This window comes from Rutilus rutilus, assembly GCF_951802725.1.
Source record: "Rutilus rutilus genome assembly, chromosome: 7".
NCBI classification, from domain to species: Eukaryota; Metazoa; Chordata; class Actinopteri; order Cypriniformes; family Leuciscidae; genus Rutilus; species Rutilus rutilus.
Window position 1 is genome coordinate 40,063,879 of NC_140221.1, and position 24,807 is coordinate 40,088,685.

At 36.7% G+C, this 24,807-nt stretch overlaps 1 protein-coding gene across 2 annotated transcripts in view; it reads left to right on the top strand.

Annotated features, from left to right (window-relative positions):
* The window catches only part of taok3a (TAO kinase 3a), a 75,779-nt gene that overhangs the window by 49,565 nt on the left and 1,407 nt on the right, over positions 1 to 24,807 (top strand). For both annotated transcript variants that reach the window (XM_084413444.1, XM_084413445.1), the window contains exons 3-19: positions 212 to 283; positions 1,279 to 1,380; positions 1,538 to 1,583; positions 2,125 to 2,221; positions 3,094 to 3,207; positions 3,296 to 3,387; positions 4,141 to 4,234; positions 5,430 to 5,511; positions 10,995 to 11,162; positions 12,674 to 12,859; positions 14,379 to 14,513; positions 18,423 to 18,659; positions 19,114 to 19,242; positions 20,170 to 20,373; positions 21,403 to 21,642; positions 22,247 to 22,459; positions 23,418 to 23,600. In XM_084413444.1, the coding sequence (XP_084269570.1) occupies positions 212 to 283; positions 1,279 to 1,380; positions 1,538 to 1,583; positions 2,125 to 2,221; positions 3,094 to 3,207; positions 3,296 to 3,387; positions 4,141 to 4,234; positions 5,430 to 5,511; positions 10,995 to 11,162; positions 12,674 to 12,859; positions 14,379 to 14,513; positions 18,423 to 18,659; positions 19,114 to 19,242; positions 20,170 to 20,373; positions 21,403 to 21,642; positions 22,247 to 22,459; positions 23,418 to 23,600 (2,394 nt within the window). The remainder of the gene's footprint in view (positions 1 to 211; positions 284 to 1,278; positions 1,381 to 1,537; positions 1,584 to 2,124; positions 2,222 to 3,093; positions 3,208 to 3,295; positions 3,388 to 4,140; positions 4,235 to 5,429; positions 5,512 to 10,994; positions 11,163 to 12,673; positions 12,860 to 14,378; positions 14,514 to 18,422; positions 18,660 to 19,113; positions 19,243 to 20,169; positions 20,374 to 21,402; positions 21,643 to 22,246; positions 22,460 to 23,417; positions 23,601 to 24,807) is intronic.

The following is a 24,807-nucleotide window of genomic DNA, read 5'->3' on the forward strand; positions in this document are numbered from 1 at the left end:
TATTCCACAATCTTACTGTTTTTATTTTATTTTTCAAAGATGCACAATATGTATGTGACCATATAATTTTTAATGCCAGTATTGCCTTTAAGTTTTCCACATTATTTTAGAACTACAGTGCAAACGGATAATATTTTACATGCCTGGTTTAAGCAGTACTAAACAGTAAAAGCCAAAAATAGTATAAAAAAATGGTTTTGGTTTCCCACAGGCCCGAAACTCCTATTCCCACGAGGTGGTGGCCATTAAGAAGATGTCCTACAATGGCAAGCAGACCACTGAGGTGAGAGACAAACTCTACTGTCATCAGCTCTGATAGTTTGACTCTATATTTGAACGTGTTAGTGTTTTACTCTCCATATAAAGCAGTTCTTCAATTTTAAGCAAACCTTCTCCTAATGTCCTTGACCTTGTAGATGATAAAATCAAAACATTTATTTATTCAGTAGTTTTTGGTTGCTGTTTTAACAGTGTGTTTGGCTATATTGTTTCAATGTAAGTTTCCGCTGGGTGGATGGATGGATGGATGGATAGATGGTTATAAGAATAGACAGAATGACGGACGGACGGATGAATGAATGGATGGATGGTTATAAGGATAGATGGATGGATGGATAGATGGATGGATAGATGGATAGTTCTTGTATTGTCTTGTAGATCTAGTATTGTCTAAGTAGATCTTGTAGATCTAAGATCTTGTATTGTTTTGTAGATCTAGTATTACTGGATCAAGAAGCACTTGATCCAGTAATACTATCACTTTCTCTTCTATTCGTTTAATACAAAATTAAAAAAAAATTAACATGTACTGCGTTAGATTAAACTGAAAAGGTTCATAGCACTTGCACATTGTTGTCCTACTGTTAGTTTAACTGCTTCTATTGTTCTCATTTGTAAGTTGCTTTAGATAAGTGTCTGCTAAATGAATAAATGTAAATGATGGATGGATGGATGGATGGATAGATGGATAGATAGATAGATAGATAGATAGATAGATAGATAGATAGATAGATAGATAGATAGATAGATAGATAGATAGATAGATAGATAGATATCTGGGTGGGTAGATGGTTATAAGTATTATAGACAGAATGATGGATGGATGGTTATAAGGATTGATAGATAGATGGATGGACGGACGGACGGATAGATGGATAGACGGATGGACAGACGGGTGGATGGATGCTCTTTAGTTATCGGTATCGAATATCAGTAGAAGCCAAAAGTATTGATGTTTAAATTGTATATGTGTGTGTTTCTTTGGGTTCCCCTGTTCAGAAGTGGCAGGACATCATTAAAGAGGTGAAGTTTTTGGAACAGCTACGACACCCAAACACCATTGAATACAAAGGCTGCTACTTGAAGGACAACACAGCATGGGTTTGTACTGCCATTAAGAGTTTTATTGGTTCACAAACACGTTGCTATTTATAAGAACTATTTTCAGCTTAGTTTACTTTTAAGTTTATTCCCAGAATTACCTAACAATTAGCCATGCCTGCTTTTCCCAATAATCTTGTCTGCGTTTTTCATTCAGCTTGTGATGGAGTATTGTCTCGGCTCCGCTTCAGACTTGTTAGAGGGTGAGTTCACACTTAACTCACACTACACACACTTTCATGTATGCAAGTACAATGTACACCCCCAGTATTCATTCACACAGAGGAACAGTAATTGTTGGAGCTGTCATGTGTTTTTTAGTCAGTGTGGAAGGTCTTTATTAACCACATCCCTGACACGTTATAAAGCCCATTGTGTTTTATTTCCAGTGACACTACCAAACTGCCATTGCATTCATGTTTTTGTTTCTTTCAGATGTTGTCATGGCAACATGCACAGCTTTAATGATAGACTGTTGGTTTCAATTATCGCTCCATATGTGTGTGTAAAAGAAGAATTTAGAATTTCCAGTTTAACTTGCCATTGTCATTTTATGAGTAATTTAGGCTGTGTCTGATTAATTCAAAGCCATTTTCCAATCAAGTTCTCAGTCCTTTTCTATAAGAGGATCTAAATGTCATGTTAGTTCTCTGTCTTTTTGACACTTTTTTTCTTTTTCTTTTTTTAAGCACCATGCTTATAGTAACAACAGCAACATGTTTTTTATTGTTTATCTTTGTCTAGTTCACAAGAAACCCCTCCAAGAGGTTGAAATTGCTGCCATTACCCATGGTGCCTTGCTAGGACTGGCTTACCTACATTCCCATAACATGATACACAGGTGAGTCGCCACCTGACTGATGGCCGTTTGCACATTATCAGCATCCTCAATATGCTCCAATATGCAATATTCTTTTTTATATGCGTTTATATGCTTACCGTAAAACACTGCGATTTTCCCCTTTTTTGCCCCTCTAACTTTGTTTGCAGTGACCATATTTGCGTTTTGTTTTGTATTGGTTTTAATTTTCAGCATTGGTCTGACTAGAATGATATTATTGGAAATGGATTACATCAACATATCTATTTTTTTCAATTTTTTCTTATTAAGTGTGTGTGCTCTTCAGTTTCAGGTTTCAAAGTACAAAATCATTATAATTATGTAAAGTACTAATCCATGACACATCCGCATATGTCAATACCATTTATTGTCACTTTATTTAACTGCTTTACGGCATGCAAGTTCTTATCTGTTTTGCTATTTTTACTTTTGCTTTCTTTCAAATTTTTTTATTTTATTTTATTTTACTGTTATTTTTCAGTGTTTGTAGACTAGATTGATATCATTGGAAACTGATTATATCAGAGCTTAATTTTTTTCTATTTCAGAGTGTGTTCTCTTCGGTTTCAGGGTACTAAACTGTTATAAACAACACTAAACCGTTATAATTACACATCCGCATGTCATCATACCATTTTTCGTCATGCTTTATTGAACTGCTTTACAACGTGAGTTCTTATGCTTTATTAGCTTCCAGTAATACAGTGCTATTTTCACTTTAGGTTTCTCTCTGCGAGGTGTTTTTTGTGTTGTGTTTTTTTTTGTTATTTTCCTGAGACACTTGCCATTGCATAATGTGGTAATATGATACTACAGTATGCCTGTACTGTCTGTCTGCAACGCTCTCTCTCTCTCTCTGTGATTTTGCTTAGAGATGTGAAGGCTGGTAATATCCTGCTGACAGAGCCGGGTCAGGTCAAGCTGGCTGATTTTGGCTCTGCTTCCATTGCCTCTCCTGCCAACTCCTTTGTGGGAACCCCATATTGGTTTGTACCACACATATTGACATTAAAGATGATGACACATCCTGATAAACCAGGGATAATTAAACAATTGTGTGTTTTTCTACCACAGGATGGCCCCAGAAGTGATTTTAGCCATGGATGAGGGTCAGTATGAGGGGAAGGTGGACGTCTGGTCTTTGGGGATCACTTGCATAGAGCTGGGTTAGTGTTAAACTTTATATTTCATCCATGTTCTGGTGCTTTAAAGTAAACCGATGTTTAGAAGCTGTTTTTAACCATTCACTGTGTGTTGTTACATCAAAACTATGGCTGATGCCCTCTGACCTTTATTCATAATTCAATATGACTGGTTTCCTTTGTATTTTGTATTTATAATATCATAAATTAAACATGGTAGATGAAAATTTTACCAATATTTTCTTTGATAATAAACAGATGTGTAATTCTCCTATCATTTGATTTATTTTAATATTTTAAGGACTTTTTTTTTCCCTTTGTGATTTCATAACATGTGATGTGTATGATCTCATTTGAATTAATTTAGAACGCGCTGCATTTGCAAAGTATGCACGTTGAAGCCCAATATTAGTACTAGTATCCAAATATTGGGACACTTTACAAAATCATAAAATTGTTTCTTATTTTCACATAAGAGAATCATCATGTACACCCCCGCTAAGAACATACATTGAAGTGAAATAGTATTGGCATAATCGTATTAACAAATAATGTAGCTTATCATCCAGATGTTTTCAGTTGCATATTTTTTACTGTTTTTAACATGCTATGTTTTTTTAACACTGTTACTAATACTGCATATGATTCAAGACTAATTGCGATTCAGCCTAAATATTGACTTACCATCTGCTTCTGATTGGCATATGTGCATATTCATTCAAAATGTATGCAATGACACATTTGTTTTTGATTTCTTACACCCCTGCTGTTTTCTAGCTGAACGCAAGCCTCCCCTCTTCAACATGAACGCTATGAGTGCCTTATACCACATCGCCCAAAACGACTCTCCCTCCTTACAGTCCAATGAGTGGTGAGTGTCCTTCTACACAATCGCCAAACTGAAGTTGACTCACTCGTATAGATATATATATACAGTATGTGTATACACTCCTACTCGTCAAACATACAGTATGTACTCTCTTAACTACGCACTCCTCTCACACTTTAAATGTGTTATGCAATAACCCTGACCGCATCTGCCAGTTCTTCACAATTCCTGATCTTGTGCATTATTGCACAAGCAAACTTTCAGTCACTTCATCTTTCTGACCTGCAGCAAAGCCAAAAGCCTGCTGGTCTTTCAGGCCTTTAGTTTATGGATCTGGAAATTGGAAGGCTGTGTGAATGGGCCAAAATATTGTTGAGGGTGTCACAAAGTTAATTTGGTGACTTCCTTGTTTTTCATAGTGTTTTCTTATGTGGAGGAGATATGTTCACATTACACATGACTTTGCGATACTTTTGCAATACACTTCACAAAACTAGATGGAATCCTTTCAGTAATAGAAACAGAGAAATATTATTTATGTTATAAAGTCAATATGAAGCCAGAATCAACTCTGTTTACTGGTCTTATTGTGAATGTTTTATCTGTGCACGTTATTCAAAATGTCATATTTTTTCTTACTTTATTATTTATTACTTTATTACCGTATTAACTTACTTTATCCCTGAAATTACTTTTTTGTGTCTCTTGAGAATTCTTGTTTTTCTAATCAATTGACCATTTATATGATCCCCATAAATTCCTACAAAAATAAAAAAATCTATATAATATATAATACAGTATACCCTACTGATGTACAGTATATATAAACGACTATATATATATGAACACTGACATTCAAAAGTTTGGGTCAGTAAAAAAAGATTAATATTTTTGTGAACCTGTAATATTTTTTTTTCCCTTTGATGAATAGAAAGTTCAAAGGAACAGCATTTATTTGAAATAGAAATCTTTTGTAACATTATAAATATCTTTACTTTTATTTTGATCAATTTAATGCACCCTTGCTGAATAAAAGTATGAATTTTAAATGGTAGAATTAATATAAGAATGGTAACAACATATACACAATTATTGAAACTGAAGTAAAATAGATTCAGAAGGTTTCATGATGACTGTAAATATTGCTTCAAACATCTCTGTAATTTATTTGCACATTCAGTATATAATGAATGAATACAGTGCATAATACTGTAACTGTTGCATGTATTTTGTGAAGGTCGGATGCATTCCGGAGTTTCGTTGACTACTGCCTACTAAAAATTCCTCAGGACAGACCCTCCTCAGCAGAGCTCCTGCGGGTGAGTAATCGCATACACACCATGTTCACACATGCAGAGGAAGTTATCATGTCACTTGTAAAGTCACTCATAAGGCATTGCTCATCTAAGTTCAACCACGACTTCTGAGTGCCCACACACTACTGTTAATTCACTCCCACTTTAAGTCACGCTTTCAAACACTCTCTGTAAACACACTTGCTGGGGGAAGGCGAAATACTCATGTGATACTAACACACAGATTGTTACATTTTAGGCACAGAAATGTAAACTTCTTATGTAGCTTAATCTCGTGTACTTAGAACTTTAACAAACGGCATATGGTCGGGTCTACATTACAGCTGATTATGGCAAAGAACTGTTGAATTAGACAGGAAGAGACCGTCTGAGATATAAAATGGTAAACCAGAGTTTTACTTTTTACATAAATTGCACAATTCATAACATAGACATTCGTACATAACATAACATAACATTCGTACATTACCATTCAAAAGTTTGGGGTTAAAAGACTTTAAAATTATCAAAAGTTTTACATTACATTTACATTACAAGAACTTCTATTTCATATAAGTGCTGTTCTTTCATTAAAAAAATCCTAAAGAATTTTTTTTTTAATTTAATTTAAATATTAAAATAGAAAGCATTATTTTATCAATTTTAATTATATTTCACAATTTAATGATATTGAGATATTTGCAGCCTCAGTGAGCATAACACCGTGTCCTAACCAGACGCCATGCGATAAGATCAAAATCAAAATCAATCAAAACCCACAGCCAATCAGAACAGCGTGTGGGTGCAGTCTCGCAGCAAGTGCACAACACCAGAGAGTAATCTTGACGCACTCGCAAGAAAATGGAAAAGTAGGCTACGTAATCAAATTCACAAATATTACACCATTTAAACATTATTAAAAATACATAGGCAGAGTTATTAAAACAATCTTTGCCAAAGAATACACTTGTTTGTTCACTGAACGTTCTTGTTTCCATTTGTTTAATTTCAAGATCTGAGGTGAATTATCCATTGTTGCTTTTACAGCTACAAAGCTGTAATATCACTAAATGACACTCAAAGTCACATTACGCGCTTTTAACATTGAATAAAGCACATAAACATTCCCTGAGATTATCATTGCCACACTTTGTGTTTGTTGTTCCAGCCGCGACGTCGCAGAAAAATAGAAACCGTTTCTAAAATTGAATTGTTGCGTGTCGCCGTCACGGCTGGTTAGGACAATAACTCTGATTAACATGGAAAAGATACCTTTTTATCGCGCGTCGTGGCATCGCGTGTAGTTAGGACACTGTGTTAGAGATTTCTTTCAAAAACTTACAGACTCCAAAACTTATGAACAGTATTGTACACGTTACATTCTCAGCATTTCTGTCATCTAAAGTTATGATTTATTTGCGGCACATTTGAAGGAAACTCTGATGTCCCTTTAGAGAGTTCCCGCCCTAGTAACACACACCGGCACATTCATAAACCCCATCATGTGTCATTCGTAAAAACGTCAATATCTTCATTTTTATAGAGATAAAGATGCTCCTTTGCAGTTGGGGAGTGCACTTCCTCTTCGCCATATCTGTCAGTACTTCCTGCTCTCATGACAGTGGGTTCCTTACTCATCCGTCCCTGCTGACTCACACACATACACGTTTTCATTTGCACAGCCAAGCACTCAACCCACAGAACATGTCATTCTGCTGTTTTTTTTCATTTGCTCACTTCCTGTGCCAGCTACATCCTTGGAGGGTTAATAAAAGCAAGAGGATTTTTTGATTGTGTGTGTCTTACTCAACTAATATAACCATGACTTTCTCTCAACCGAATCACTGGAGCTGTAGGTGGACATATTGCTGCGTGGTGACTAATGTTCGTGATATCATGCTGTGGTGGGAGGCTTATGGATTTTATATCATCACCAAAATAAATGTGTGGTAGAATATAGCACTACAGTGGGGATATGGGCAATTATTGGCTGTGGGGTATCTCTGGATACTGGATCATTAAGGGATTGTGTTGCCGAAGTGATTCGTTTGTTTGTTTGCGCTTTGTATGGGTCTGTTTATGTGGGTGTATGTTACAGGTTACGGTTGATCTTGTTGGTGGACACAGGTAATCCTATTTAGCACTGAGAGCTTAGTGGCATGCTAGGCACGCACTTCAGGCACAACCTCACAGGGGTGGGCGGCCCAAGGTGGCATGGGATACCGGGGTCTCTTCTGTGGCCTAGGTTGGCACTGGGAAAAAATTAATTTCGACCCATTTTTGGTCTCCCATTCCTCACTAATACCTCAAGTCTGGCCTTTCAAGCTCCTTAAAACCAAAAAGAGGTCATTAATCTTGAGTCTAGCATTAATTTATTCTATTCCCACCATTTGCCGCTTTCCAACTGCTGTCTTAATCTCACATGGGGTCTAAATCCACCTCAATTCTTGACCTACAGAGGTCTTATCGATCGAGAATATCGCGATCTGACAGTTAGAGCTGGAAGACTTCAGATTATGTAATTTCCTCTAGTTAAAAGGGATAATCCTGTAGATTAGTTTCCTCCCGTGCTGGTCAGTCACAGATGTCCGTTTAGAGTGGCGAATGCTTATCTATGTTATCACTGGGAAGCCGAGCTGTTAGCTGTAACTGTCTTTGGCGGGCTTAACGGTTGACCCGTTTGCTCTGCAGTGCTTTACCAGCTCGCAACACAGACGCGATCTGCTTAAACTAAATGCATTTTCAGCTGAATTTGTAATTCCTTTCCAAATCACTCTCCATAGATTAAGATTCCAGATCTCTCACATGATTTGAGAGTGGTAACATGTATCAACAGTTATTGAAACCAAGCAAAGTTGGAACCCAGTCACCTTTGATTAGGCCTACGAGATCGGTTTACGCTTTAGATAATTTTATATGTTTGTCAAATGAAAACTTTTTTAATGTTGTTAAAAGAAGTTTCTTGTGCTCACCTAGGCTGCATTTATTGGATGAAATATACAGTAAAAACAGTAATATTGTGAAATATGATTACAATTTAAAATAACTTTTATATTTGAATACATTTCTTGTGATTTTAAAAAGCCGTAAACGTCTTTACTGTCCAATTTAATGCATCCTTGCTGATTAAAAGTATTAATTTCTTAAAGTCCCCCTGTAGCCAATCACTTTATCCCTTAAAACTAATCTTTGATCACCAAAATGACATATTTAAACGTTTTTCCCTAAAAACAAATTTCTTCACGCCTTAAATTAGCTTGAATGTAACGCGGTTACATGAATATGCAAATTAGCCCCGCCTCCACTCACTCACACCAGCTCAGAGATCCACTTGTTGATGGTCACACGTTATTGTGATTGATTACAAGGTAGTTTGTGACGTCTGAAACACCCACAATTTCAACCCGTGATTTTGAGACCGTCTTTGGTTCACTGCAGTTTTAAAGCTACACTGTGTAGGATTTTCTCCCATCTAGCGGTGAAATTGTTTATGACTACCAACTGAATATTACTTTCTAGCCCTTCCCATTCCGAGGGCGTTTAACTCCTACGGTGGCCGTATTATTTCAAATCTGCCGGCAGTCGCGAGTAATCTCCCCCTCGCATTCGTCACGGTGTCACTGCGTGTAAAAACGCGAAAGGCGAAGCTTGAATTTCCAGGTATGTCTCTCTTTGGCTAATGTATTTTCAAGATGGAGGCGCAACATGGCTGCCGCCATTCGAGCGACTCGCTCGTATGTGTTCTAAATGGCAGATTCTACACTTACGAGAATACTTGATTAGTTGGAAGTAATTACACATTAATGAGCACATATCATTTTGAAAGAACAGTGTTTTTTGCTAAGAATCAACTTAAAAAATTACACAGTGTAGCTTTAAGGAGAAAATACTCAGCAATGGTGTTGACGTGAATTTGCACATGGTTTGTCTGAAAGCATATTAAAAACACCACATATACATATAAACAACATTAAAAGCTTGGTTTTCACCTCAGGGGGACTTCTTACTGAGCCTAATCTTGAATGGTAGTATATAAGAACAGTTTATGCTTTAGAGCAAATGACATGTTGTCAGATGAAGAGTAACTTTCATTAACGTCAATAAACCAAGGTAGGTTCCACTTCAAAGGCCCAGTTTTCACCTGGTATTAAGATGCGTTTTGGTCGATCGTATCACAAGTGGATGGTTTTAAATACCAGTGTAAACATGGTCTAAAACGTTTTGAGCTTGTCCACTTTCGAGCACTTTCAGAAGTAGTCGAAAACGCATTAGACCGGATTGCTTTCGTAGTGTAAACGCTCATGTGGTCGAAAGCGTTCGAACAGGCTCAAAAGACCTCCAACTCTCCACCTACTAACTTAATGTGGAAACATTATGGGAAGCGCTCTAGCCCGGCGGGATTTAAACTTTGTCAGCTGGACACCCAAGTTTGGTTTGAAGACAAAAACATACCAAGCACAAAGTTCTCTCTCCATTCCTGATTTCTAACTCGCACTCTCTTGTCATGTCATGTCATAGTCTTGTGGCTATCAGAGCAGACTGTCGTCTTCTGTGTGTTCATATGTAAATTGTGTGAGCTTTTTTGTCCATTAGATCGAAAAATCTGTAAAAGGCCTTACATTTACCCTCTCATAGACCCTCCCCTTGAAGGAATCAGGACAGAAGTGGCTGAAAATGGAAATGTCTCCCTCGGCTACTTGTGATCCGATCGACCAAAACGCGTCTTAATACCAGGTGTAAACAGGGCCAAAAAGGTCAATGAGAAAGCTTAATGTGCTGGAGCAGTTGACATGTCGTCTAATGGCCGAGAAATCTGGATTCTAACCGTTTTCTTCCAAATAAATGAATGACTCCAGTTGGGTAATGGAAAGAACTCCAACATGACCCATTAACTTTCAAAGAGTCTTGGTTTGTGGTTTACAGAGCACAGTTTTGTGAAACCAGATAACATGCGCACATGCAGCTGCATGAACTTGAGTCGGTTCTCTTTATATTATCATTGAGGAGGTGAGATCAAGTCCTCATTTAGCCAGCCATGTCAGAACCCCTTCTCCATATACCAGATGTCCACTCAGGGCCACATTACACATGAGCACCCTCTAGTGAGCAAAGAACAAACATGAAATGACGTAATTCAGAGCACAAGTGGAGTAATCCGACACGCTGAGAGGATTGAGACTGTGGGTTTATTTCATGGCAGTTGAATTGCATCATGCTTAACCCCCAAATGTTTTTCCTGAAATATTTGCCTTTATGAAATGAATGTTGTTCATGTAGTTTTCATGTGAACATGGGGCCAAATAAAAACACATTTTCCTCTATGTGATGCACTCGTCATAAATATAATAAAATCTGAGGGTGAGATTTGATTGATCAGGATGTTTACACACAGAAGCTGTTTGTACATTTCATCACCACTTATTGCTCATTTTACTTGCCTAAAATTCCCCAAACACTCCTGTGTTAATTTCACAAATCTCCTCTCTGTCCCCCTTTGTCCGTCCCAGCATGATTTCGTGAGAAGAGATCGTCCTCCACAGGTCCTCATCGATCTGATCCAGAGGACGAAGGATGCAGTCAGAGAGCTGGACAACCTGCAGTACCGTAAAATGAAAAAAATCCTCTACCAAGAGAAACACAACGGCCCAATGGGGGAGTCTCAGGAAGAGGAGGAGGTGGGTACAGGAAGTGCTCTGAGAAATGAAAGGTCCCCATGAGTGTCATACGCACATGTCGGATTCATACTTGCCACTGCAAGTTTCATAGTGTTGCATTTTGTATACACAACTGATATAACATTTTATGCTGAGGCAGGCATTGATTTCTCTTTTTTAAATATATACTTTACATGTTTGCCATCCATGCTTTGATTTTAACATCAGGTTTGAGTATGTATCGGCATTGGGGCCGATCAAGCTTTATTTTTTTATTTTTTTTAACTGATTGATTGGTATCGGCTATACTAAGCAGGATCCTTTATTTTACATCATCTGACGGGACTCCGTATCGGCAGATAATCAGTATTCAATGACTCTGATAGGATCAGGGGCACAAAAAACTTGAACGAGACATCCCTAGTTTTGAGTTACACAATAATTTGTGACTACACTTGGATTTAGAATCAGTCTGTCAATTTTAATGTATATTTAGAGGGAATAAAGTGATACAACTACACTTAAGGGATAATAAACTACTCTGAGCTATAAATACTTAACTTAAAAGTACACTGTACCTTATACAGTACTATACTGAACTAAACTTAAGGTATATGATACTATATGCTATACCCAACTATATACTAAACAGAACTACAAATATACTGAAAGTATATGAAACTACTGTAACTACTGTATCGTGCAGAAGTTTGGGGTCTGTATGATTTAAAAAAAAAAAAAAGAAATTAATACTTTTATTTAACAACGATACATTAAATTAATACTTTTATTTAACAACGATACATTAAATTGATCAAAAGTGACAGTAAAAAACAAAACTGGAGTATAGGCTGCTGAAAAAATATATGAAAATATAAAATGTTCTTTTTAATTGTAATAATATTTTATAATAATAATATTTATAAAAATATATATATATTTTTGATCAAATTAATGCAGCATTTATAAGCATAAGAGACTTATTTCAAAACCATTTAAAAATCCCAACCCCAAACTTTTGAACTGTAGTGTCTATACTGCATACTGTATTGACATACACTTAATGTATAGAGTTTTGGAACTAAACACTATACTGAATTATATACTCTATTCTATGTCAAACTACATTGAAAGAAAGTATATAGAAATATATACTTCACTAAATGTTATGATAACCTACTGAATAAATAACCTTTATGAATTAACTATATTGAAGATATACTATACTTAAGTGTAGAAATACAAACTGAACTAAACTATACAGAACTGTATATTATACTGCTTTACATACCATGCTGAATTTAATTGAGCTATATACTTTATTGAATTATATAATACAGTAGTATTTTTTTACTACTTTGAAGGTATATAGAACTGTACAGTATTTTGAACAATATTGAACTATTAGGCAGAAAGGCTTTCAGTATAGTGTGAATGTTGTGTAAATTGCTCTCAGTAATGTAAATAGTTATTGTTCTCCAGAAATGTTGGTGATCTGTTTCTCTGTGTGTATTTCTCTGTCCCCTGCGCAGGACGGAGAACAGGCAAGCTGTAAGATGAACAGTTTGGGCAGTAATCATTCCATCCCCAGCACCTCAGTGAGCACGGGCAGTCAGAGCAGCAGTGTCAACAGCCTGCAGGAGGTGCCCGATGACTCCTGCTCCGAGCTGCACCACGACTACGACAGCACCCTAGAGTCTTCCACGCACCACAAAAAGGTTCAGGACGCACACAGACATCTCCACAAATGCTTACCATACTTTGATGTTGACAAACAAAAATTGAACGTAGGCTTTCCAGTAGATTCCTGGAAATCATTTCAGTTGAGCTGTTCTTAGAAGACCGGCTTGTTACAATGTTAATGGTTTGAACATAGTCTTTCTGTTGCGCAGAGAAGGTATACTTGGAAATTAGATTAGATTTAATGTTCTCTTCAAACAAATAGTTAAAAAATGCTCCCCTCATCCAAATATGCATACTTCCCTATTATACAGTGTGGTATGCAAAAAATATATATATTTTTTTATTTTATTTTACAGTGAAATATTATTATAGTGATGTTTCTTTTATAAAAAAAATTTTTTGTAGTAATAATAATAATGATTATAAATATAGTAAAGTATAAAGTATATTATTTTAGTATTATTTTCTGCAATAATATTATTTTTTGTTTTACAATATGATAGTAATTCCTTTTAATAATTTTATGTAGTAATAATATTAATTATTATTATCATTATGATCATTATTTTACAGTTGTACTGTAAAATATTCATTTTTGGGGGTTTCTTAAATACTTTATTTTACAGTGAAATATTACAATAGTATTATTTATTTTTAATATTTTTATTTAGTATCAATAACAACAATTGATATTGTTGTTGTTATTTTATAGTGGAATATTACAATAGCATTATTTATTTTTTATATTTGTATTTAGTATCAATAACTAATAATAATATTTATTATTATTATTATTGTTGTTACTTTACAGTTGTACTGTATAAGCCATTTTTCCTTAAATTATTTATTTTACAGTGAAATATAATATTACAATATTATTATTTATTTTTTATATATTTATTTAGCATTAATAATAATACTTATTGCTTATTAATAAGATTGTACGGCCCTAGTTTATACCATTTTCCTATTTAAATACTGCACTGCATCGATTACATACGCTGTACATTCTTTGAACGTATGTGATTTTAGGAAGTTAACAAACACATGCACGCATGATTGACACTTCCTGTCCTCAAGGAAATTACATCAGCATGCAGCAGAAATATGAATCGACTTGATGGGAACTGAACAGCCCTTAAACTAGTTGTTCTTCATTTTATTCACTGAGAGAAGATAAAACCCTCAGGAATATGAGCGCTTCAGGTCGACAAACCTCGTGGGTCGATTAATAAAGATATTTTAAGATAGTGAGCGTGTTAGTATTGAACAGTCTCATGTTGAAACATCTCAGCTGATGCTACAGTAACAGGAAACATAAAACTCCTGCTTCGGATGTTGTAAGGAAAATGTATTGCTTGAATGAACTGTAAGTCACTTCGGATTGCATCTGCCAAATGCATACACGTAAATACTGTGACGCAGTACATGGGGAACTCCTGCAGTTAAAACAAAAGATCTCATTAACTCCTCAAGAGACGATTATGTTGTGACACCAAATCCTTGACTGATTTTATTTGTGTGTGTGTGTGTGTGTGTGTTTTTTCCCCTCAGGATCATCAGTATATCCGCGACGACCTTCCTCATCGGGACCACCGGTCGGAACTGCGACCGTCTTCGTCGGAAAGAGCTCAGGCTCACAACTATAAAAACCGCGAGCGCTTCGCCACAATCAAGTCAGCATCACTGGTGAGGAAAAAGAATGACATCATCCTCTCATCCCCCCTCCTCTCTTGGTTGACTCTTTCGTTCTTTTCTTTCTTCCTTGGCTTTAATACACTCTGCGGTCATTTCTCTCTCTCTCTCTCTCTGTTTCTCAGTGGTCTTTGCCTCCTTCTCTTTCTGTTTAACCCTCTCTTTATTCAAGAGGAAGAAATAAAGGGTCCTACTTTTCTCTCTCACTCTCATGTCTGTTGTCAAGGCAACATGATTCAGTCAATAGCCAGCTGCACTTCTCACACGAGTCATTGGTGTTGTTGTCTACTATTAGTTAATACAGTGTGTTCCAACACAAAAGGATATTCTTCGTTTTGTGGGGTTTTGGGAAAATCTTTTTTTTTTTCTTTTTTTTTTAAACAGAAGGTCAGTGTCAGACATGTACGATACCAATAAAGAATTTATGCAATTAAGCAGAAAAAAATTATCTATTGTGATACAACCACTTCCACCCTAATTGATGAATATATGGAGATCTCTGCCAGGCAGTGTAGTCGATCGCAGTATGCTTGGTTGAAATGATGATGTCACCTGTTTTGGCCCCATTTTGCTGGAACGTGACCGCCCTCTAGGGGCAGACAACCACAGTGAACTTTGTCTGATACTACAGACACTCATCTATCATTTCAGATGATCACAAAGGAGTTTGGCTTTAGTGGGTTTATGGGCATGACGCACCTTCCTGAATCTAATTTTTTTTCATCGACTTGGTGGAAACAACTGTGCACTTTTTATATATTGATTTGGGTTTATAGTTGTATGGAATGAGACACAAGGATATGGGCTATGCAGGGAAAGAGACTCTCTTTGTGTTTCATATGAAAAGCCGTAGAGGAGGGGTGAGGTTTAGAAAGTGAGACAGGGAAAAAAGGAGGGAAGACGAGAACGAAGGTGGGGAGGGACGACATATTGTATAGGCAAAACTATATAGGGATGAAAAAGGGAATGTGAGAATGCCTTAGATGCATTATAACAGCCAGGTTGTAAATCGAAACATAGTATCTGATAAATCCACAGCTGATCACATTTTTGTTTCGTTTTCTGACCGTTTTTTAAGTTGGTCGTCTCCGGCTTGCAGTTTGGATTTACATTTGAATCCTTCGGTTTTTTTTTTTTCCAAAACCTAGTGAACTGCCTTGCTGGCACCTTCTAGAGCAGAATCCTAACAGTCTTGGAACCTCATAAGCGCCTTTCGATAAAAATCATATTTCTGCAAAGTAGGAAAAATCATAATTCACAAAGTTCCACAGCCACCCTTTGTGTTCTTTCACCTTTATGCTTCTGGTTACCAATAAGAATGCAATGCTCTCAGATATTTTAACAGTGATTAAACCACCATTTTCCCCCTAAAATCAGCACAAAATGCAAACTCTGCAGATTTTATGTGGGTCTACCTATAAGTGACTGATATACATGGATAGCAACTCCTCAAGTCTCTAGTGTTCACTTGAGGAGAGCAATTTGTTTGGTACACATAACTTTCTTCATGTGAAGCACACCAAAGTCTTGACTTATAATTAATTCCAATAGCATTTTACGTTAGTGTGCTGCCAAGCTAAAGCGTGATTCCCTTGTAAACGTACAATTACACTACTGGTCAAAACTTTGGGCTCTGTACGATTTTTTTAAATGCTTTTTAAAGAAGTCATTATTATGTGATCAAAAATACGTAACAAACAACAGTGATATTGTACAATTTTATTATAAAGTTTTTATTTTATTACAATTTTCTAAAAAAAAGTTCAAAATAATGGCATTTATTTGAAATAAATTATTTTGTAACATAACTGACTTAGCGGACACATTTTGATAACAATGATGAAAAACGTATACAGTTTTTTTCAAACAAGAAAAAATACAAACCCCAAACTTTTGAACAGTAGTCTACATTCATTACACATTTTAACTTTATTATTCTGTTTTATTTTTTCAGTTGATACTATTCACAATTGAATGAAATCAATTGATTATTGAAATATAGTTTGATAGGAGTTCTCTTTAAGTCCCCATGAAATTAAAATGGACAATATCTAAACGGCATCTGTTCTCTTCATGACGTGTGTCTCGGCGTAGGGGGGTCTAAATATCCTCCACAACTGACTGCAAACTGGCATTCAGATCTGCCTATATATAGTTAGAAACACCCAACTTCCTATGATCCAATCAATTCCTGAAGGACAAAATCCAGTCCCGCCCATTTTTCCTCATTCCAGAAGCCGCTTCACTCTGATATACGTCACAATAGGGAAGAAACGACTTCTGTTTCATGCCGACTTTAACTCATCTGCAATCTTTCACTAAGCTTGTCGCAGTGCATTCTTAGCATTTTCCGTGAGAGATGCATTCGATTCTAAGATACCATATTTTGGCCACAGCAACCTTATGGAGCTACCTTTGCATCAGGAGCGTGCCTTAAAACGGCATTTATCTTGGTTGAAACAGAGCATTAAATTGCCTGTTCTGGCAACACATTAATTCCATTAGTGTCAGCTCCACATAAACATGTATTTACCTTTAATCTGAAATGGTCAGAAGGTGAATTTGAATCTAGTTAGGATTGCCCATCTGTGTTACCTTTAACCTGAAAGTGTTTCTTTCATTATTTTCCATTCTTTTTTTGTGACCTGACCCAGGGCTTAGTGCTATCACATGCCCCTTTGGTGCGGCTGATAGGGGCATTTGGGCAGAAAGTGATTGGATTGGTGACTGCGGTTACAGTGGGGCTACTGATTCAGGGTGATTAGGAAATTTCCCCCTTCAACAGGCATCTCATGTGACTGGCCTACTAAACGCTGCTTAGTCCGCGCGCGGGGCCAGGCCTCTCTGAGAACCTCTTTCATTCATGGCGCACCTGCGAGGAGAGAGGAGAAGCAGTGTTCGCCCTCTCTCTTTATCTCCATCCCTCTCTCGCTCTCTCTTTCTCTCTCGGTGGGTTTTGAGCGAGTGCTTTTGGGGGATGTAGTGCAGGCGACTCTCAATGTTCTCACGGGTGGTTTACTTCGCCAACATGTTTGGCATGAGGAGTTCAGGTGGGAGTTACGAGAAACTCAACGAACAGTTTGATCTGGACACGCCCTTCTTCCAGGTTTGTCTTCCATGGTTTTACAAAGTCAAGGGAATGGTGGGGGTTTTCTGTTTTCATTTATATATTTAGTCGCATCAGTGACATTCTAGATGTAGGCAAAGGCAATGTTGAGATGGGTAACATTCACAATTGCATTTTTTCCTCTTTGTCACAATCAGATATTGCACTAAAATGAAAATTATCCATCATTTTGATGGACTGAATTGTAAAATTTCCATCATGTTCTATTTGAATGTGTCAGTATAATCATACAGTGCTTGTGATTTTTAATGTGCCTTTGATATCACAAGAAGTTTTAGTCTAGTGCTGGTGTTGATTTCAGGGCTGCTTCTTTCTATTCTACTATCATAATGTGAAAAGACGACACTGTGGTGATGATGATGTGAGCTTGCGATCTGATCACCCAATTTAATGGACACCGACATCTAATGAATTATTCCACTGGACTGCACTGGGAATCTCTCGTTTCTCTTCCTAGATCCTTACATTTTCCTGTCTATTTTCATGGGGATGCTTTATAGACAGCCCAACAGTTATAGGTGCCAGTAGCAAGTAAAAGTGAAGAAAAGAGGATATAGTTGAAGTATTCAAGTAGGGAAATGCCTTTAACTTGATACCTCATTTTGAATGATCTGACATTCTGATGTCTTTAAAATTTGGTCAAACTTTTGGTCACCATCATCCAATTGCCAGGTCTTCCCAAGAACTGTGGGTTGCTTTTACACTTTGCTACACTGACAATCATAATCATCTCAAAAGTTACCCGTCACCCTCTGACCGAGTTCTTCTCCATCTAGGTAACGCGTCAGATACACGAACATGAGCAGGAAAATGAGCTCCGAGAGCAGATGTCGGGGTACAAACGCATGCGACGGCAACACCAGAAGCAGCTGATCGCTCTGGAGAACAAGCTGAAGGCAGAGATGGACGAGCACAGACTGAAGCTCCAGAAAGAACTGGAAACCCACGCCAACAATGCCTTCATTGAGCTGGAGAAACTCGCCAAGAAGCACGCCATCCAAACGGACAAAGAAGTGGGTGATCTTTCTTTATTCTTCTGTTGAGACCCTGCTGTTTATAGTTACTAGCCAATCAACTATTGGTCAATTGACATGATGTTGATTGCAAGTAGTGATTGACCAATGTGTCATCCAGTTCTTGGACTTGTATTGCTTTAACATCTTAACAATAAATTCTATATTATAAAGAAATAAGTTCAAAAGTTCACGCAGGTCACTTGAAAAAGACCCCAGTTAATTGATGCTTTTCCATATTGCTTGTTAAACATGTAAATAGCTACGAGATGAATGCTAATTATTCATGCAACATATGTTGATTAGTATGTTAATGAAGCCTGAGAGAAAATAGGACTGTGTGGATCTTTTTAGTTAATTTTCTTCAGGAGCTGTTTTAAAATGAGAGAAGAGAAAAAAAATCAGTGATAAACTTAAGTGTTGATATTTATGATAAATTTGTTACATTCTTCAGATGAAAACACTGGCAGCTGATGAGAAGAAGTTCCAGCAGCAAATCATGGCCCAACAGAAGAAAGAGCTCACCACCTTCCTTGATAATCAGAAGAAACAGTACAAGCTGTGCAAGGAGAAGATCAAAGAGGTTCATGTCTAGATACTCAAAGTTAACATGAAACTAAAAATGACCCTATTTACATCAACTGTTTTCTAATTCCTAAGAATATAAATATATATATATATATATATTTGTAGCCTGGCAAGCCAGACGTACATCAAGATGTTTAGTCTGGCAACTCACCATAGACACGGTCAATCTGATGGGCGGGATAAACGGCTGTCTTTCAAATTCCCTCTGCACACAATAGGACAGCGCTTCAACCAACCAGAGTGTTTTCCCAACAGTGGAGCTTAGTTGATAGATTTAACTTTTAAATCTGGCTGACAAAACTACGAACACATCTTCCTTTTTTAAAGAATGACTTAAGTGCCGTTCTTTGTTCTTTTCTCAAAGAAAAACTTAACTCCAACTCCTCCAGAGTTGCGGCCAAAGCCGATTCGAAAGACCATTGTTCTCCATCCGCAGCCGCCATTCTTTGTTTTCAAGTGGCAGGGAGCCGTCGCAACTCTGTCGTCATATGTTAAGCCCGCCCCCGCCTACTCTATACACAACGTGATTGGCCTGACCCAATTTAGGTTTTTGCAGCAAAAAGGTCTATTGAGAGTTGCTAGACCCACCCTGGCTGCAAAATAATTTTGCTGCCGCTAGGGTGCGTCTAGATTTCTAGGCTAATATATTTGATCATGTAAACTCAAAAACGACTTTCCTGTTCGACTTACCAAGCCCTCTAATTTTATGATCCAGTCAATTCCTAAATGTATAAAAACATTTCATTTCTCATAGATTTCTGAATATCATATTTCACATGAAAATGTCACATTTACAGAAGTAATTATGTTGACTTAAAAGGAGGGTGATCCGGCTATAATGAGAATGTTTAGTCTAAAATCAATGCTTCTTTTATTTCCCCTGTCTCGTCTCATTGGTTTTGTGAAATTTTTTTTTTTTTAGGAAATGAGTGAAGACCACAGCACGCCTAAGAAAGAGAAACAGGAGAGGCTGTCCAAGCACAAGGAGAACATCCAGCACTCTCAGGCTGAGGAAGAGGCTCAGCTCCTGGGTCAGCAGAGGGCTTTCTACGACAGGAACTGTAGGGCCTTCAAACGCAAGATCATGGTCAAGAGGCACGAGTTTGAGCAAGAGCAGTTACGAGAGGTGGGGATGAAATGCTTCAAGTCAGAAAAAGACAAATGACTGCCTAACACTCTATTATATACATTTCAAAGGTTTGGGGTCAGAATGTTCTTTTTTATATATACAGAAATGAATACACTGAAGACTGGAGTAATGATGCTGAAAATTCAGGAATAAATTACATTTCAAAATATGTTCAAATAGAAAACTTATTTTAAATTGTAATAATATTTTACAATATTACTGTTTTTGCTGTATTTTAATCAAATAAATTTAGCACTGGAGAGAATAAGATGAAATCAAATCATAAAATCTTATTGACCCCAAACTTTTGAATGGTTTTGTTAATGCATACATGTACATTCCTATGAATCATATTTGGGGCTTTTCCCAGGGTTAATGCAAAGTTTGAACCTTTTCTCAGGGTTGATGACTCTTTTCAATTAATCTGATTTGAAAATAAGTAATGCAGCAATGTGCAAATCTCTTAATCTAGTGCTTTAATCAGCAGGAAACCTTCGGAAGTATTCCCGGGTCGAAACCCATTTATGGTCTATAGAACAGCAAACATGTTGATGCATAATCCAGTGTTTGCAATTTTGGTTCCTGAATCCTGGTCTTAAAGCTTCTAATAATTGTGAACCACTTATCAACATCTCCTTATACTATTATGTTTCATGCATGTGTTCATACCTCATTTTACTCTTGTAACCTTTGTAATTCGTCCCCAGAATGGTTTGTTGAAATGTTCTTAGTGATCAGATGTTAAAGGAGGTATCCAAGCCATATCTAGGGACTATAATATCATCAGTGACATTTATAGAGACTTCATAGAGACTGGCTCTTTTGAGCAATCACCTGTCAACCACAAAATACACCTTAGCCAACTTAGCAACTCCCTAGCAACCATCTTATGTATCCACAAAGGATCATGCAAAAAAAACAGCAGCCATTAATATTGGATTGGATTAGACATATTAGAGAAAATTGATTTACATTTTTTATTTTATTGTAAGCTAATGTAATATGTTCTGTTTTTCTGACTGTCAGGAGTTGAATAAGAAGAAGACCCAGAAGGAAATGGAGCACGCTATGTTGATCAGACAAGACGAGTCGACTCAAGAACTTGAACACAGGCAGCTGAAGACGCTACAGAAACTTCGCATGGACCTGATCCGACTGCAGCACCAAACGGAGCTGGAGAACCAGATCGAATACAACAACCGTAGAGAGAGAGAACTGCACAGGAAACACGTGCTCGAACTACGGCAGCAGCCCAAGAACCTCAAGGTACCATCAACTGTGGAATAACATTTCTTATTACTTAGCTATATATAGTGTGAATTTAACCTACAAAATCTATGTAGGTCTCGTTGTTTCTCTGACTGTGGTTGCAAGATTAACCTTGATTTATTTTAGAAACTGGGTAGATATTAGGAACATTTGCAGGTCAGTAGAGACTGATGATGATGTTTAATGTTTAAATTAAACGTTTAAACATTTAATTGCATAGGCACTTAACACATTTAAATCTAAAACTGTGGTGACACTTTATAATAAGGTTCAATTTGTTAACATTAAATGTTTTAGAAGTATTTTTCAACTTAACTAGTTCATGTTAATTTCAACATTTACTAATACGTTATTAAAGTCAAAAGTTGTATCTGTTAATATTATTTAATGGATCTAAGCTAACATTAACTAACAATGAACAGTTGTTTTTGTTAACTTATTTTCTTAGTTAATGCATTAACTAACGTTAACTATTTGGACCTTACTGTATTTTTGCTTAATTTCACAATCCTATGAGACAAAACGCAAATTAGATGATAGTTTTTGTCCTGAAACGATTGTCAGTTTGTGTTTATACAACTTTGAGTTGTGTCTCCTGCAGGCTATGGAGCTCCAGATAAAGAAACAGTTCCAGGATACGTGTAAAGTCCAGACGAAACAGTACAAGGCCCTGCGGCACCATCAGCTAGAGGTGACCCCCAAAAGTGAGCACAAGACGGTGCTGAAAGCCCTGAAGGACGAGCAGACGCGCAAACTGGCCATCCTGGCCGAGCAGTACGAGCAGAGCATCAACGAGATGATGGCGTCACAGGCAGTGAGTGAAGAAAGCACACTGTTAATCATCATAATGGCCAAGAGGAAGCATCACATCAACTGTTGACCATTTATTCTAGTATTTATGTGAGATCATTATAAGGCGTAGACAGATTGGAATGGCATTCACGAAGCATTTACCGTCCATAATTTGACACATTTTTGAGTGAAACAGCGGATAATAATGTAGTGATATCTGTTATGCAATTTGTTTTTGCCAAAGTATATAGAGTGCAACAGTCAGGTTCTGGAAGTAAAAACTCCATTCATTTTCTGCATAGGGAAATAGATTTTTTTAACAATAACTTCTAAACCTTTTAAACGCAGACCTGTTGTGTGCTCCGAGTTAATTGATGGTATGTGGTTTTGTCGAAGCTGTCAATCCGCATTTTCAACTTATTTTTTAAAATAATCCTGTTTAACAGCTGAATTTGTGGTGAAAAACTACATTACCCATGATGCTATACAGAAAATTCCACTAATCATAGTCTTCATATGCTCTTAAAAAAAAATATATATAATATATATATTATTAGCAACTTTTTTGCTTCAAATCTGTTAACTCTTAAGTTTGTAAGGTTGTGATTCACCCTGTATGGTTTGGTTCATGGAAAAATTTATGGAAAAAATACTTCTAGAACCAACGCTGCTGAAAAAGTGGGCGGAGACTAATGCACTCTATTAATGCATAGATTCAATTTGATTTCATGTTGTCTTCAAGATGCAACACACAATGTGTTATTTATAAGCTGTTTTGGAAAAGCAAAAAGTAAGTAATTGTTTTGTTGATAGTGTATGCAGATTTTAAATTAAACATAAAACAAGGCCTCCCTTCTGTTCGAAATTCCATTCTCGGCCCATTGCCCGTACAAGAAAGCCATTGATGGTTAACCAAAACTGTGCTGTAGTGTCAGCAAACCGTCTGAGGCTCACATATGCACGTGTGTGTTTTTGTGTAGCTTCGTCTGGATGAGGCTCAGGAGGCCGAGTGCCAGGCACTGAGGCAGCAGCTGCAGCAGGAGATGGAGTTACTCAATGCGTACCAGAGCAAGATCAAGATTCAGACCGAGGCCCAGCACGAGCGCGAGCTGCAGAAACTGGAGCAGAAAGTTTCACTGCGCCGAGCGCACCTTGAACAGAAGGTCTAGCACTCTTATTATCCTCTTATTTACCCACACTCTAATTAAGAGTTTTTTATCATCAATAGTGGTGGTCTGCCAATATAGGATTTTCTAGAGAGCAGGGTATTTAATCAGCAGTTTATATAAATATGTATTAATAATATAACATTTATCATCAATCTGCCCCCCCTCCACCAATAATCTGGTGTTGTGGGCGTTCTGGCGCAGTATGGCTCCCGTCGCATCATAGGTGGATGCTGCACATTGGTGGTGCTTGAGGAGATTCCCCTCTTCCATGTAAAGCGCTTTGAGTGTAGAGAAAAGCTATATATAAATGTAACTAATTATTATTAACACTTTTTCTTTATTTGTGTTAAAATTGTGGTAACCTTTTGTATATCTTTATTGTATTGTATATTTAATGCAGTAAATAGGCCTATACAGATACAATGCTAAAGTTTGGGATCAGTAAGATTTTATTTTGAAAGAAATTAATACTTCTAATAATTTTATTTAGCAAGGATGCATTAAATAAATCACATATTATAGTAAAGTATATTTTGATATATATTTATATATATCCTTAAAATATATATCACGGTTTCCACAAAAATATTAAGCAGCACAACTATTTTGAACATTGATAATAATAAGAATTTTTGGAGCATCAAATCAGCATATTAGTATGATTTCTGAAGGATATACACTGAAGACTGAAGTAATGATACTGAAAATTCGGTCAAAATATTCATAATAGAAAATAAATTGCCTTTTAAAATATGTTAAAATAGACAGTCACATAGCAGTATAGCATATGTGTGTGTGTGTATTTTATATTTCTTTTACAGCATATTTACCTTAAATTTGACTCTTTAATCTCAAAATTTGAGATTTCATAAAAATGAATGATTACCTATAGTCTTGTGCATCCACGCTGCACAAAAACACTCGTACTGTGATATTGCTTCTATACAACAATTTTATTAACAGGAAGTTTTAATATATGCACTCTGCTTGTCCAGTAAAATTAGAGGACTGGATCCATCCGTAAAAGTGAACATAAGTGGCACCGGTTCGTCAAAGGTCAATGGGACAACATGAGCCCAAAGCCAAAATAAGAGGGATAGGACTTACAAAAGCTACTTTGCTCCATTATATGGATTATTCATTGAGGTTAAATATTACGAATCTTAACTACCTTTGTTTTTGCTAATGTGTGTAATGAGTT